General features: G+C 37.8%; 1 protein-coding gene across 5 annotated transcripts; it reads left to right on the top strand.

The window, feature by feature from the left end:
• The first annotated feature begins 1,123 nt into the window (after positions 1-1,123).
• LOC144181558 (uncharacterized) lies at positions 1,124-14,756 on the top strand. 5 transcript variants are annotated; one of them, XR_013324697.1, is made up of 8 exons: positions 1,124-1,267; positions 6,035-6,335; positions 7,774-7,904; positions 8,196-8,266; positions 9,049-9,115; positions 9,221-9,312; positions 13,817-13,910; positions 14,461-14,756. XR_013324697.1 is itself a non-coding variant. In XM_077710124.1 (7 exons), the coding sequence occupies exons 2-7, from the start codon at positions 6,252-6,254 to the stop codon at positions 14,475-14,477; spliced, it is 462 nt and encodes a 153-aa protein (XP_077566250.1). In that variant the 5' UTR covers positions 1,124-1,267; positions 6,035-6,251; the 3' UTR covers positions 14,478-14,756. The 5 variants fall into 5 exon arrangements, 1 of the variants encoding a protein (XP_077566250.1); XM_077710124.1 differs by lacking the exon at positions 13,817-13,910; XR_013324700.1 differs by lacking the exons at positions 9,221-9,312; positions 13,817-13,910; positions 14,461-14,756 and having other exon boundaries at positions 7,701-7,904.
• The last annotated feature ends 1,468 nt before the right edge of the window (positions 14,757-16,224 follow it).

The raw sequence follows: 16,224 nt of genomic DNA, 5'->3' as shown, positions 1-16,224 counted from the left end.
TGCTAATGAATAGAAAAGTGCAACCGTCTGGACACCTCTCCCATCTGCTTCAGGCTTTTTTTTTGCTGACCCCTTTGGGAACCTATAGCAGGACGGTGAAGAAATTAGCATGACAATAAATCAAGGGTGGCAAAGACAGCAGACAGAGTAAAGGTGGTAGCAAGAAAGGCCATAGATTTTCTGCCTCTGGGAATGCCTTGCTGTCAATCAAACACACGGAAACCGAAACACACATACACGTCCACAATGCCTAATAAACTTGTATGTAGCAAGCAGAGACATGGGCTGCACTTTTGAAGCGATCGATGTCCTCAAAAATAAGAAATCATCGAGAGTGTCCAAGTGCAATGACAGCACCCTGATCCATATTGATGTGCTGTGCTACAATGAAAAATGACGCTCACAAACGTGTATAAACACAAAGAGTGGATGCATACATACACACTTGCTGCTAATTAGTTAGTCTGACAGAAAAATCCATGGAAAGCAAGGATAACTGCAGTGGAATTGGGTGAAGACAACCAACTCCAGGGATTCTCTAATTAATAATGAGATCTCTTGAAGGATTGCTCACCGCAGGAATAGATTAACATAACCCAACTATCAAATACACACTTAAATACAAATATAGGTCAAAAAAATAATCCCTAACAAAATAGAAATGAGAGATGAGTGTCTTGACAACTTGTAATGTAATTGAAAAAAAATATCTGGGAAGGGTTCTTATGCACCCCCAAATAGATTGGTCGCTTACATTACCCAGAGAAAAAAAATACGTGAGTTTTTGTAGAAACGCTTACATCAAACGCAGTGATAGATTCTGTTGCCTTTTTAAAAATGTGTTTTTAGTGTTTCTGTGTGTTTAATTAAGATGGAGTATGTTTTGCCATGTCTAGCTGCGTGTATTGGTGTGTGTGTGTGTCAAATACAGAAATAGCACTTGTTACTGAGACTGCGCCTTTAAATGCGGTGCGCTATATAGTCGTGAAAATAGGTTACTTGTTTTTTCTCCCCATTTTCCTTAAACAAGCATTGTTGCTTTCTTTTTACTGTTTGTAGGCAGAAAGAAGTCTTATCCTAATCTAATAATTCTTGTTTTTCATGACCTGGATTCTCCCTAACAAGATCCCATTTCATCAAATGCAGTGATAGATGCTGAACATGCCGATTATTTGAAAGGTTCCTGGTTCCTTAGCGCATGGGCACATAATTCCTCAGCTGCCGTACTACGCTTCGTGCATCCACTAACGTATTCATCACCATAAAGGTAATTTGATTTTTAGCTTGGTGCATGTCTGCCTTGCCATTTTGCTTCCCAGGTGATGTCATCATTTTTTCCAAGCTTGAGAATTGCACACCACTTCAATTATAAGCCCACCTATTGTTGATGAGGCCTATACTTGATAAGAAATGTTCCATACGTACTTTCTGCATTAGCGTGCATTAATTATGCAGGTGGTGGCAATTACATATTGATGTTATTTAACAATTACATTTTTAATACAGCAGATGTCAGGCTAGCTTATTGCTCTTAATGAAAATGAACGATAGTCCGCATTACAGCAACACGACTGACCTAGAAATGACACCGCCTGCAGCTGCGATGCGTCACCATGACAAAAAAATTTCAGGTCAATCTCTACCGGTTTGCTTTTGGGATGAAAAAAAGTCTGTGGCAATAAGAAATCAGGCCATGCCGTCCGGGGGAAAAAATAGACTTCTGCCTCAAGCCTATAATGACATATACCATTTGGTAGACGTTTCTGCTGGTGGTGAAATTTGTCGGATTGATTAGTTTGTCTGACAATAGCTACAATGGGATTTTGATTTGGAGGCGTACCATTGGCACAAAATGTCCTAACTTGAGTTTATCACTTGTTGATGTCCAATCCATTTGAACTGGGGGTTTGGCAGTAAATGTACGAAATGTCAATGGCGGTTAATCGGTTAAATAACACACTCATATTCAATAGATTAGCATAATCTAATACAGAATGTCTAAACATTATTTAACAGTGTATTCATTGTTTTCTTGTATTAATGAGGAAATTGGGGCAGATACTAGAAGTAGCTAAAGAGGAGCCATTTTTAATTATGCATCTTTAATCAAGCTCTTGAACGCTGCTTATGTAAGACGATGTTAAGAACAAATTCGAATACAAAGGCTGGGGAAAAGTAGCTTCATAATTCATGACAATTGAATTACAAGCATTTGAAAGGTTGGATATATGGAAGACTTGTAGACCTCAAAAGGGTACTTTGGTCGCTGGGACATTTGGTCGCCCGGACGTTTGAGTTTACTGTTGAAACAAGCTCTCAAAATTATATTCACCTGGGCGACCAAATGTCTGGGCGACCAAATGTCTGGGCGACCAAATGTCCAGGCGACCAAATGTCCGGGCGACCAAACGTCCGGCCACGCCTCAAAAGATATCTGCAACACTCGCACTAATCAGCATCACATTGGAACAAAAAATTAAAGCAAAAACAATAATAGCCTCTTGTAGACTTTCTGTAATTGAATTCCTATTTTTGACAAACTTCAAGAACGCGGTGCTGTTTGAAAAGCCCGTTTTCCTTGCTCGGGCGTATTAAAAGTCTTTCGTTGACCCCGCGAATCCAACAGCACCGCTCGCTTCTGCAGGTACGCTCGCTATACCTGACATCATTATCTGAGTTCCCTCATTTTGCGCTCCAGCGGGCAAACATCATCAGGAATGCAGTTTAGCTTCACAAAACTGGCATTTGAAGGCTTACAGGGTGGATTCTCCTCTCGTCTTCCATCTAAATGCAGATTTCATGAAGCGGAGCACTACACTGGCTTCTTTGCTTGGGTGGGGTTGTCCTAAATCCCACCTCACCTCAACTCAATGATAATACAATCATCAAAATAAGATATTTAGTTCTATTTTCTGCAAAACACTCTTGTATCAATTTATAGCATTAATTCCACAATCATACATTTGCATTTTTAGCTTGGGGCATGATATACGCAGGCACTCTTTGATTGTTTGTGCCAGAAAGACGTCCAATTTGTAGCACATTTTTTTTTTAGACTTTTACGTGTGCCTAATGTGAGTAAATATGTGCCTTGTGTGTAAATATGTGTTGCATTTTTACATTTTTAAATCGCTTAATAAGGGGAGCATTTAGCAGAGGTTAACAGGTGTGTAAGAAAGAATCTTGAAACAGTACTTAGATATTAAACAGTACTTAGATATTAAACAGTACTTAGATATTAAACAGTACTTAGATATTAAACAGTACTTAGATATTATACAGTACTTAGTTATTAAACAGTACTTTGATATTAAACAGTACTTTGATATTAAACAGTACTTAGATATTAAACAGTACTTAGATATTAAACACTACTTAGATATTAAACACTACTTAGATATTGAACTCTCTCTCTTAGATATTAAACTCTCACTCATGAATATAATTTTGATGGATAGTGGTTGTTGTGAGCCAGCCAATGAGAGCCTAGTAGAGTATAGCGATGTTCTAATGTTAAAATCAATGCATCCGCGACTATGTTTTAAATTAAAATAACGGATAAGGAAATGAATTTACTTCATGGGGGATCTTTTTCATATCTTGAGGCAATCATTTGTATATATAAAGCTTTCGTAACCTGATAATTTTATACCTAGAGGCATTTGTAAGTAGAGGCATGACTATGTGTATTTGATAAACATGAATATAATACATTTTTATGTTGGTGGTGGTGGTGAAAGGGTTGTCTGCTTAGGGCGCAAAATTATCTAGGACTGCCTCTGGCTGTGACAAATGAGAAGGCAGTGTCAACCCAATTCAGTCTTGCAATATTTGAGCTTTAATGCCGTGGCAGAAATGGAAATTCAATATTCATGAAATGCATATCTGCCCGGCTGATGTGGAGGACCCTGATTGACTGGCTTCTAATTGCCGTGCTCGTCAATCCAGCCGTCCTGACAAGGACAGAGAGGACATAGAATAGAGTGCAAGTACACTGGCAAGACCCATTCCAGGAAAGTGTCACAGAAATTAATACTGTGGTACACCATAAATTAAGAAAGCACTGAAACCGAAAATAACTTTGAATCAGAAGATTACACTAATTCCATTCTACAAATGCCTTCTTCCCCTACATTACAAACTAGACTCCGACAAGAGACATTTTAAATCATTTCTCAGTGTTTTCAACAGGTAAAAAGCTTAAACTACGTGGGTAGACAGATGTCAACTCTAGCTCGAGTCCCCCCGATGAGTGATATGGGAAGTCATTATCACGCCAGTGTGCTGATTGTAATTAAGTAAAGGAAATTGCAACTGGTTATTATTTTCTAATTAAGCTAAAGTCATTATTCACCTCCCACGCGCCACATCACTGACACCCTTACTCTTTTTTTATATTCTGCTGAGAATTTAAATGAGTGATTGTCAAATCAATTTGAACGAGGAGGGGTTGGTTTTGTGTATGAAAGTCATCGCACTATGTTTCAGACTAAAGCTAAAAATCACACGCCTATTTCCACACAACAGGCATCCGTAGCTACAGGCATTATTGGAAATGTTGTTTGGTTAGTTGTTATGTGTGTGGTGTAACATGAGTTAGAGTTCGACATTGAACGATGAAGAGATTGAATGCTTTCTAGATATTTTCTGAAATGGACGTTGCATCAACACCATCTTATTCCGTGACCGGACGTTTGGTCGCCGGTCAAATGGTGACAGAGAGTTTACTGTTGAAACCAGCTCTCAAAATGATATTCATGAGAGAGAGTTTAATATCTAAGTACTGTTTAATATCTAAGTACTGTTTAATATCCAAGTACTGTTTAATATCCAAGTACTGTTTAATATCCAAGTACTGTTTAATATCCAAGTACTGTTAAATATCCAAGTACTGTTAAATATCCAAGTACTGTTTAATATCCAAGCACTGTTTAATATCTAAGTACTGTTGAAACCAGCTCTCAAAATTATATTCATGAGAGAGAGTTTAATATCTAAGAGGGAGCTTAATATCTAAGTACTGTTTAATATCCAAGAACTGTTAAATATCCAAGTACTGTTTAATATCCAAGTGCTGTTTAATATCCAAGTATTGTTTAATATCCAAGTACAATTTAATATCTAAGTACTGTTTAATATCTAGGTCCTGTTTAATATCCAAGTACTGTTGAAACCAGCTCTCAAAATTATATTTATGAGAGAGAGTTTAATATCTAAGTACTGTTTAATATCTAAGTACTGTTTAATATCCAAGTACTGTTTAATATCCAAGTACTGTTTAATATCCAAGTACTGTTTAATATCCAAGTACTGTTAAATATCCAAGTACTGTTAAATATCCAAGTACTGTTTAATATCCAAGCACTGTTTAATATCTAAGTACTGTTGAAACCAGCTCTCAAAATTATATTCATGAGAGAGAGTTTAATATCTAAGAGGGAGCTTAATATCTAAGTACTGTTTAATATCCAAGAACTGTTAAATATCCAAGTACTGTTTAATATCCAAGTGCTGTTTAATATCCAAGTATTGTTTAATATCCAAGTACAATTTAATATCTAAGTACTGTTTAATATCTAGGTCCTGTTTAATATCCAAGTACTGTTGAAACCAGCTCTCAAAATTATATTTATGAGAGAGAGTTTAATATCTAAGTACTGTTTAATATCCAAGTACTGTTTAATATCCAAGTACTGTTGAAACCAGCTCTCAAAATTATATTTATGAGAGAGAGTTTAATATCTAAGTACTGTTTAATATCCAAGTACTGTTTAATATCCAAGTACTGTTGAAACCAGCTCTCAAAATTATATTTATGAGAGAGAGTTTAATATCTAAGTACTGTTTAATATCCAAGTACTGTTTAATATCCAAGTACTGTTGAAACCAGCTCTCAAAATTATATTTATGAGAGAGAGTTTAATATCTAAGTACTGTTTAATATCCAAGTACTGTTTAATATCTTTTCCTAATTCAAATGGATTGGCATTTACTAGTGATAAACTCACCAACATTTTTTTTCCTTCTCATTCAGGTCGATCATATTTGCTGTGGCAAATAAATGGATTGACTACAAGTGGACTTTTCTGGCCGTCTCCAAAGACATTTCACCTCTCACAAAGGCATTGCAGTCCTTCAGTGCGTGTTAGTGCTGCCTCCGTGGATTTAGCGGGTCAAGGGGAGTCGAGCACACCGGGAACAGCACGAACACTGCGGGTGCCAAGATGAGGTTGGACCAAGGGCACTATTAGATGAAAATCTTCCCAGACTTGAGCCAGCGGAACTTTGCGGCTTCAGTGAGGTCCAAGCACCAGTTTGGCTTCCGCTTGGTTCAGGTGAGGTGGCACAAACACACTGCTTGGGATATACTTTCTGGTATTCAGAGTAAGGGTGTAAAAGTATGTCCAGATTGTGATATATTGCGACACCTATTTTAAAATGTTATCGATATGGTCCTGCTAAGAATCAATATATAGTCATAAACAGGCGTGACCGGATGTCTTTTGGTCGCCGGTCTTTTGGTTGCCGGTCAAATGGTGACAGAGAGTTCACTGTTGAAATCAGCGCTCAAAATTATATTCATGAGGGAGAGTTTAATATCTAAGAGGGAGAGAGTTTATTATCTAAGAGAGAGAGTTTAATATCTAAGATAGAGAGTTTAATATCTAAGTCCTGTTTAATATCTAAGTGCTGTTTAATATCTAAGAGAGAGAGTTTAATATCTAAGTACTGTTTAATATCTAAGTACTGTTTGATATCTAATTACTGTTTAATATCTCAGTACTGTTTGATATCTAATTACTGTTTAATATTGAAGTACTGTTTAATATCCAACTACTGTTTAATATCCAAGTACTGTTTAATATCCAAGTACTGTTTAATATCCAAGTACTGTTTAATATCCAAGTACTGTTTAATATCCAAGTACTGTTTAATACCCAAGTACTGTTTAATATTGAAGTACTGTTTAATATTGAAGTACTGTTTAATATTGAAGTACTGTTTAATATTGAAGTACTGTTTGATATACAAGTACTGTTTGATATACAAGTACTGTTTGATATACAAGTACTGTTTGATATACAAGTACTGTTTAATATCTAAGTACTGTTTAATATCTAAGTACTGTTTAATATCTAAGTACTGTTTAATATCTAAGTACTGTTTAATATCTAAGTACTGTTGAAAACAGTAGATATTTAGATATTAAACTCTCTCATGAATATAATTTTGGGAGCTGGTTTCAACAGTAAACTCTCCGTCACCATTTGACCGGCGACCAAACGTCTGAGCACCATAAACAGGTGGCACTGTTAAAAAAAAAAACAAAGATAAAGAATAGTCTTTGCGGGTTAAAGGAATTTAGAGGTTACTTCTTGTTGATTTTGAGTCACTGGGGATACTCCTGGGTCATTTCCTGTTTAGTAACACAAAATCAATAAGTGACCTGTACATGCGTGACCCAGAAATGTTCCAAAATCAATAAAGTGGGCAAAACAAAAAAGAAAAATCAACAGGAAATGACATATAATGCCCCAAAGCCAACTCACTGGCTGCTATTGACAGCCACAAACGTCCCATCCTTTTCAAGTGGGAGAGATGGAAGTAAATAAAAGGTTCATTTGCTTGCCAACCTTTTCATCTCAATTAAAGCAAAGGTTGAAAACACATGCACTTTTATTTGAATATTTTTTTTACAGAGGACAGGGGTGAAATGACATCTTGATGAAACCACCACACTGACAAACCTAGTTTGCCTCTGCTATTTCCCAGTGGACAAGCGAGCCGGTTCGACTTCAGTCGTGGGCTATCGATCCCCCGCGGACATCACGTCGGACTCTCATCACCCTGACAAGCGCTATAAATTATGAAGTAGGTCGACAGATGAACAGTACGTCTCCTGAGTAAGTCGACCAGTCACAGTGCACCTTACGCAAGAATCCACAGCAAAGTTTAAATAGTGGAAAAGGTCAAAAGTTATCCAAAGCGGACAGCTACTGAATATTATTGATCTTGGGTAAATTCCAGCTTGATGTGTAGATATTTGCCTCCAAAGCCAAGCAGTTATGATACTAATCACGTCTCACAGTTATCAAATACGCAACAGTGGGCATCACATTTGCGTACTGATGAGGAGACTACCAATAGCCAATGTACAGATAGATCTGGTGAAATGTTTTTCTATTCCATTCTAGGTCCCGGGCGGCCCAGCGGATGAGTGGTAAGCGTGCCGGCTTCAGTCAGGACTCATTGGGTTCAAATCCAGGTCAGTCGGTGCTCGGACGTTTGGTTGCCAGTCTTTTGGTCCCTTTTGGTGACAGAGAGTTTATTGTTGAAGCCACCTCTCAAAATTATATTCATGAGTGACAGAGTTTAATATCTAAGTACCGTTTAATATTTAAGTACTGTTTAATATCCAAGTGCTGTTTAATATCCAAGTGCTGTTTAATATCCAAGTGCTGTTTAATATCCAAGTACTGTTTAATATCCAAGTACTGTTTAATATCCAGGTACTGTTTAATATCAAAGTACTGTTTAATATCAAAGTACTGTTTAATATCCAGGTACTGTTTAATATCCAGGTACTGTTTAATATCCAGGTACTGTTTAATATCCAGGTACTGTTTAATATCCAAGTACTGTTTAATATCCAAGTGCTGTTTAATATCTAAGTGCTGTTTAATATTTAAGTACATTTGACCGGCGACCAAAAGAGACTAAAAGACCGGCGACCAAACGTTCGATCACGGGTCAGTCCAACTGTGTGGAGTTTGCATGTTCTGTGTGGGTTTTCTCCAGGTACTCCGGTTTCCTCCCACATTCCAAAGACATGCATGGTAGGCTGATTGGACAAATTGTCCATAGGTATAAGTGTGAGTGTCAATGGCTCTTTGTCTCCATGTGCCCTGCGATTGGTTGGACACCAATTCAGTGTTCAGTGAATCAACAAAGTGTGGAGAAGACGTAAACAGCAACAAAAAAAAATAGTATGGACATAAATCTTGGCACTTGTGTACTAACAGGCAGTTTTATTTTGTGTGTGTGAAGGTCTTCAACTATCCAGAATATGGCTACTTCAACATGAGGGAAAGGTGGTAGCTACTATGGGGAAAAAGGTAAATAAACATGAAGCCTTTGTTGATATGGGTAAATAAAAGTACCACTATTAGTAGGCTAACTCAACATGTGACCAATTTTGAAGGCAATTTTGCATTCCAACAGGCAAGCTGACATTGAAGACCCGCCCACGAGACATGGAAGAAGCAAAATTGACAAATTCAAGTTTGGATGAAGTAGGAGATGAGCTAAAAGGTGAAGATCTCTATTTACTAGTCAATCTATGTTCCCACCTTCATCAATGGTCATGAGCTTTTTTTGTGGTGTGGCATTATGGCAATAAGTGAGTCTTAAGTTGAAAAGATCTGCTCAAAACTCAGTGAAAGTCTACCCTGAACCTTGATATATACTTGATGACTTGAACGAACATGAATAACCCAAAAAAAGCAACAAATATTCACCATGTTTGTCCCACTTGGACCGCCCAATTGGGTTACTGCTTTAGGATATCACAATCACACACATGCATATATCTAGTGACACACTCAATGAGTCACACCACAACAACACCAATTGGACAAATTGTGTGGGTGGACAAAACAACAAGCTCAGACTCCTTGGAGTCTTTTTTTTTTTTTTTTTGTCTTCCGCTGTCATGATGCGTCTTGCACTTTGGTGATGGCGCCCCTCCGCTCTAGCCAGGATCTGATTACGGTCATTAAAAGCGGTGCCCAAAATAAAATGGTCTGCTATCAAAAGCAGATTCAAAGACGGTACAATAAATCTCTCGCCCAGCCGCCTGTCAAGATGCTTCGCCAGACCATAATATTGAGCCCCTTGCTGGCGGAAGCTCGAGAGGAACATATGCTGACAAGAAGGGCGAACAGTGAGGGTGTCCAAGGGGCGGCCATTTTATAGGTGACCTACTTGTGTTTTAATGAATTGAAGCACGGGTGGAGGGATTGACGCAGTGTGCCAAAGAAACCTTTTGTTCTTGCACTGCTACCACAAATATTTTAGAGTCCTCAACATTCCGGCAGGAGTGAGCTAAAGCTTTTAAATCACACTAACTTATTAGATTCATTCCCACAGCAGGGCAGTGCGGTGCTCGGACTTTTGGGCGCCGGTCTGTCGGTCAGTGACAGAGTTTACTGTTGAAACCAGCTCTCAAAATTATATTCATGACAGAGAGTTTAATATCTAAGAGAGTTTAATATCTAAGAGAGAGTTTAATATCTAAGAGAGAGTTTAATATCTAAGTAGTGTTTAATATCTAAGTAGTGTTCAATATCTAAGTAGTGTTTATTATATAAGTAGTGTTTATTATATAAGTAGTGTTTAATATCTAAGTAGTGTTTAATATCTAAGTAGTGTTTAATATCTAAGTAGTGTTTAATATCTAAGTAGTGTTTAATATCTAAGTAGTGTTTAATATCTAAGTAGTGTTTAATATCTAAGTAGTGTTTAATATCTAAGTAGTGTTCAATATCTAAGTAGTGTTCAATATCTAAGTAGTGTTTAATATCTAAGTAGTGTTTATTATATAAGTAGTGTTGAATATCTAAGTAGTGTTGAATATCTAAGTAGTGTTTAATATCTAAGTAGTGTTTAATATCTAAGTAGTGTTGAATATCTAAGTAGTGTTGAATATCTAAGTAGTGTTGAATATCTAAGTAGTGTTGAATATCTAAGTAGTGTTGAATATCTAAGTAGTGTTGAATATCTAAGTAGTGTTGAATATCTAAGTAGTGTTGAATATCTAAGTAGTGTTGAATATCTAAGTAGTGTTGAATATCTAAGTAGTGTTGAATATCTAAGTAGTGTTGAATATCTAAGTAGTGTTGAATATCTAAGTAGTGTTGAATATCTAAGTAGTGTTGAATATCTAAGTAGTGTTGAATATCTAAGTAGTGTTGAATATCTAAGTAGTGTTGAATATCTAAGTAGTGTTGAATATCTAAGTAGTGTTGAATATCTAAGTAGTGTTGAATATCTAAGTAGTGTTGAATATCTAAGTAGTGTTGAATATCTAAGTAGTGTTGAATATCTAAGTAGTGTTGAATATCTAAGTAGTGTTTCATATCTAAGTAGTGTTTCATATCTAAGTAGTGTTTCATATCTAAGTAGTGTTTCATATCTAAGAGAGAGTTTAATATCTAAGTACTGTTAAGACAGATGTGGCCGTCAGGCATGGATCGAACAGTCAAGTGGAAAAAAGCTCTGCGTGGAAGCGCTTGTCATGTCGCATATTGACAAATTAGTGGTGATGCGGTTTGGAAACAGTGGAAAGAGAGGCGTCAATAGGACCGTAAATGGAAGCGGTCAATATCAAGTTAAGGGTAAAGATGAAAGATGTGGGTGTTTGGCGAAAATCTCATCAAAAGAAGGTTGCAGAAGACAATGGGAGAGTATAACATTGATTCCTCTTTCTGGGTCACTTCTGATGCAAATGATCCATTATGGTGGGTATTTGATGTCAGTGAGCAAAGGGGGGCCTTGAGGAACTTCCTTCACCGTCGGTTAGACACAAGAAGCCAGTGAATGCAAGAATGCACATGCTTCTATTTAAGAGGCATGAATAAACAATGGGCACTCCATGCACTGTGGAGATTTCCCCTGGCGACAATCCCCCACACTTACAGTTAACAGATCTATTTCATCTTTAGTCTTTTATACATACCACCATTTCAAGATCATACAGATATATTTACATCAAAGTATGGCATGAGACATCTGCTAGAACCAGAAATAACAATCTGTTTTCTGGTCATACTCGTCCTGTACATGGCAGAAATGCAGATTCTCAATGGCGGGTTAAGGTTCGGGTCTAAAAGTTTGCCTACCCCTGTTCTAGAATGTGAAAGTACACTGTAGTACTCAGAGAAACTCCACACAAGTCTGGGGAGAACATGTAAAGTCCTAACAGTGAGGACTGACCTGGGATCAAATATGTCCTGCCGTTTGAGTTACTGTCGATGGGAGTACAGATTTTGGGTTCCAGCCCACCAGGCGGTGGGCGAGCTAATTAGTGGAAGTCATTTTGACACCAGTCTGTACAGGACCAATGCACTAACACTTGTTAACTGTGTGTTAATGACCACACTTCATACGCAACACACTCGCCCCCACACCACTGTCACCTTCTCAGATAGTGCTGTTTCAACAAGCACATGGATACTTTTTAAAAATACTTAAGGGGAGACTGTGTAGAAATACACAAGTCGATGTGTGTCACACACATATAACACTCAATTTGTGGATTACAATGGAAACATGGACCTGCAGTCAAGATGGTAAAGTGCCATCATCACAAGTTTGTACACTAAATGAAAGAATCATGTCAAGAAGTATTATAAAATGAATTAAAAACTCACTGTCAAGTTAGCAGAACATTTTATGATTGTACCAAAACAGAGGAGGAAGACTCCCTGACATAGAAGTATAATAAGTATTTTTTTCTTTAAAAAATGACAGTATAGTAACACATCTATCTTTTAAAAAACGACAGAGTATAGTTCGGCTTTTTTGTTGTTGCAAAAAAGCGACATACTATAGTAAGGTACCATAAAGTACTAAGTATGATCTGGGAGTGAAAAGAGACAAAACAACAAATACTACTGCTTAATCTTGGAGAGTGGTGGACTAGTGGATAAGTCATTAATTTCCTACCTCTATGGTCCTGGGTTCAAAGCCTAATGCTGTAAGCATTTCCCACTATTATTCAGGTAAAGAAATGAGATGAAAGTATAAGTACTACTACTTACTCTTAAAGGGTGGTGGCCCAGTGGATAAGTCATCAATTTCCTGCCTCTCTAGTCCTGGGTTAGAATCCAAGTGCCTGCAAAGATTTTCCCAATATTAATCAGGTAGATGAAAGAGATAAAAGTATAAGTACTACTACTTACTCTTAAAGGGTGGTGGCCCAGTGGATAAGTCATCAATTTCCTGCCTCTCTAGTCCTGGGTTCAAATCCCAGTGGCTGAAAAGATTTTTCAAATATTATTCAGTTAAATGAATGAAATAAAAGTATAAGTATTACTACCTTTGTTCCCTTGGTGGTGGCCCAATGGCTAAGTCATCAGTCTTCCACCTTTGTGGTCCTAGGTTCAAATCCAAGTGCCTGCAAAGATTTTCCAAATATTATTCAGTTCAATGATTGAGATAAAAGTATAAGTATTACTACCTTTGCTGACAGGGTGGTGGCCCAATGGCTAAGTCATCAGCCTGCAACCTCTGTGGTCCTGGGTTCAAATCCCAGTGCCTGCAAAGATTTTCCAAATATTATTCAGGGAAATGGATGAAATAAAAGTATAAGTATTAGTACCTTCTTTCACACGGTGGTGGCCCAATGGCTAAGTCATCAGTCTTCCACCTATGTGGTCATGGGTTCAAATCCCAGTGCCTGCAAAGATTTTCTAAATATTATCCAGGTAAATGGATGAGATAACAGTATAAGTATTACTACCTTTGCTTACATGGTGGTGGCCCAATGGCTAAGTCATCAGTCTGCCATACCTGTGGTCCTGGGTTCAAATCCCAGTGCCTGCAAAGATTTTCCAAATATTATTCAGGTAAATTAGTAAGATAAAAGTATAAGTATTACTACCTTTGCTTACAGGGTGATGGCCCAATGGCTAAGTCATCAGTCTTCCACTCGTGTGGTCTTGGGTTCAAATCCCAGTGCCTGCAAAGATTTTCCAAATATTATTCAGGTAAATGAATAAGATATAAGTATAAGTATTACTACCTTCTCTCACAGGGTGGTGGCCCAATGGCTAAGTCATCAGTCTGCCATACCTGTGGTCCTGGGTTCAAATCCCAGTGCCTGCAAAGATTTTCCAAATATTATTCAGGTAAATGAATGAGATATAAGTATAAGTATTACTACCTTCTCTCACAGGGTGGTGGCCCAGTGGCTAAGTCATCAGTCTGCCACCCCTGAGGTCCTGGGTTCAATTCCCGGTGTCGGCAAAGATTTTCCAAATATTCAGTTAAAAGAATAAGTTAAAATGTCTAAGTGTTTAAGTGTATAAGTATTCAGTGGTGGATGAAGCATTTTATCCAAAAAATGACTAAGTGTTTCACCCCATTTCCTTGGATAAAACGTTTCAACACCTATGTATAAGTGGGGCACGAGTTGGTGTAGTGGGTTGCACACTCGCCTTTGCACCGAGAGAACGTGAGTTCGCTTCCCGGTGTCGGCGGTTCACTGACCAAGCAAGCGGTCGAGGGTCGGCCGAAGGCCGACCCGAGAACGCCTTTCGCAATACAGGTCCATCAAGTGTCTTCCGAACTGCCGAAGGCAGTTCGGAATATAACCTTTTGCTGAAAAGTATGACTAAGTGTTTAATAAAAATTAAAAAGATTTTTCTTTTTTTTTTTTCTTCTTGTTCCATTTTCCAGACTACTTGGTGTCGTGATCAGCCAAAGGACGACAGCGGGAATCGAACCCAGGTCTCCCAGACGGGAGTCCAGTGCTCTAACCTCTGCGCCAACCAAGTGACTACACTCTCCTTAGTCATCATCTGAGTTTCTTGACAAGAAGTACACAGAAACAACTAAGTGAAAATGTGTCCCAACCGGGGAATTGAACCCAGGTCTCCCATTCGGGAGTCCAGTGCTCTAACCCCTGTGCCACAGAGGAGCTACTTTTTCTACTATACTATGTCGTTTACACAAATAAAAAAGTCTTACCTGTGTGGAGTTCTTCAGGTACTCCTTTTTCCTCCCACATTTGAAAGGCTGTAGGCTGGCAACACATAACAGCAGCTGCAACACATAAAATAATCAATAATTACTTCATACAATTAAAATATTATTTGCCTGGCAACCCCAATGGCCACATGTTGTAGTTCAGCTCTACTGGCTGCTTCTCAGTAGTGGGTTGAGTACTAATGAAGTATTGCAATTGGTGACATGAGAGCACTGTGCCATAGACATTTATTGGAGTATTAATTACTTTATGGTGCATAAAACTGAAAAAAAATATGTAGGTGATTTCAGTCCCTAACTGAATATATTTTGCAAATATGATCATGTTGCAATTCCCTGTTCTTTATTTATTTATTTGCTAAGTATTGTAATTTAAACTCAAGTACCCTCAGAGTGGTCTTACTCCAGCGATGAAAACAAATACACATTATTGTAATTACTTTCTTTACATTTTTAAAAGTATTTTCCCTTGAATATAAATGGGAAAAACTTTTATTATCTAAGGATTTGATCAATTATTGGTCTAGAAGTCCAATTTAGCATCTGGAAGATTTTCTAAGGCAAAATAGATGAAAAATGGCAGCTAAAAAAGGCAGAACGTACTGTTAGATACAACAACCTCCATGACGATTTATGACGGACGTTTTAAGTTCAAAGGTCACATCCACACTGGCCCCTGCAATTTATAAAACATGACTTCTGAAAATGTTACTCTTTTGTTACAATAGTACCCCCAAAGAAGAAATAAAAAGGTATCTCCCAAGGGGTACCGACTGGCTGTATACTATAAAAAAAGCTTGATGTCTACATTCTTTTGTAATATAAAATGCCAACCCTGCCAAATGGTCACCACAATCTTCTGCCTCCTCTAACCGTCATTCCCATTTAAAGGTTATCTGCAACCATTTTGTCTGTCTGGGGCCTTTTTTTTGGCAGTGGCGAGGAAACCACCACAGGTGTGAGAGCACCAGATAAGCAAATGCTGGCGAGTAGATGAATGTCCACAGCGAGACCATGAGTGGGATTCATTCATATAATTTCTGTGGGAAGGGCGGATAGTCGGAACAACGTGGCAAGATGTCTTCTTTGCACTCCCAAATCTATCCACAACAAGAGATGTAAACAATTCAGTGTACAGAATATCATCCTATTGCACATTATTGTCTCACAGAAGATCGCTGGGTTAAATAGTCTAGCCCAGGGGTGGGCAAACTTTTTGGCCCGGGGGCCACACATTTACTTAAAAAAAAATTTACAGATAGGCTGGGTCAGCACATGATACGATACAAATAAAAAAGTGCATCCGTTAACTGTACATATGAAACATAAACTGAAAAACAGGACTAAAGTATTAACATACTCATCACTCATCATTAAAGTAAAAAGTATAAAGTACAAAGTCAAGTAAAAAGGAATGTATTAAGAAATATTAAAATGAAATTTAAAAAAAAGATA

The sequence above is a fragment of the Stigmatopora nigra genome, chromosome 23 (assembly GCF_051989575.1).
Source record: "Stigmatopora nigra isolate UIUO_SnigA chromosome 23, RoL_Snig_1.1, whole genome shotgun sequence".
Classification (NCBI taxonomy): Eukaryota; Metazoa; Chordata; class Actinopteri; order Syngnathiformes; family Syngnathidae; genus Stigmatopora; species Stigmatopora nigra.
Note: the sequence above shows the minus strand (reverse complement) of the source record. Positions and strands in the feature narration are given on the sequence as shown.

Bases quoted from the DNA above. Each gene is read 5' to 3' on its own strand.
- LOC144181558 (XM_077710124.1), top strand. From the start codon at position 6,252: ATGAAAATCTTCCCAGACTTGAGCCAGCGGAACTTTGCGGCTTCAGTG. The intron at 7,905-8,195 runs GTAAGTCGACCA...ATTCCATTCTAG, and splicing joins ATGAACAGTACGTCTCCTGA to GTCCCGGGCGGCCCAGCGGA. The intron at 8,267-9,048 runs GTCAGTCGGTGC...GTGTGTGTGAAG, and splicing joins CTCATTGGGTTCAAATCCAG to GTCTTCAACTATCCAGAATA.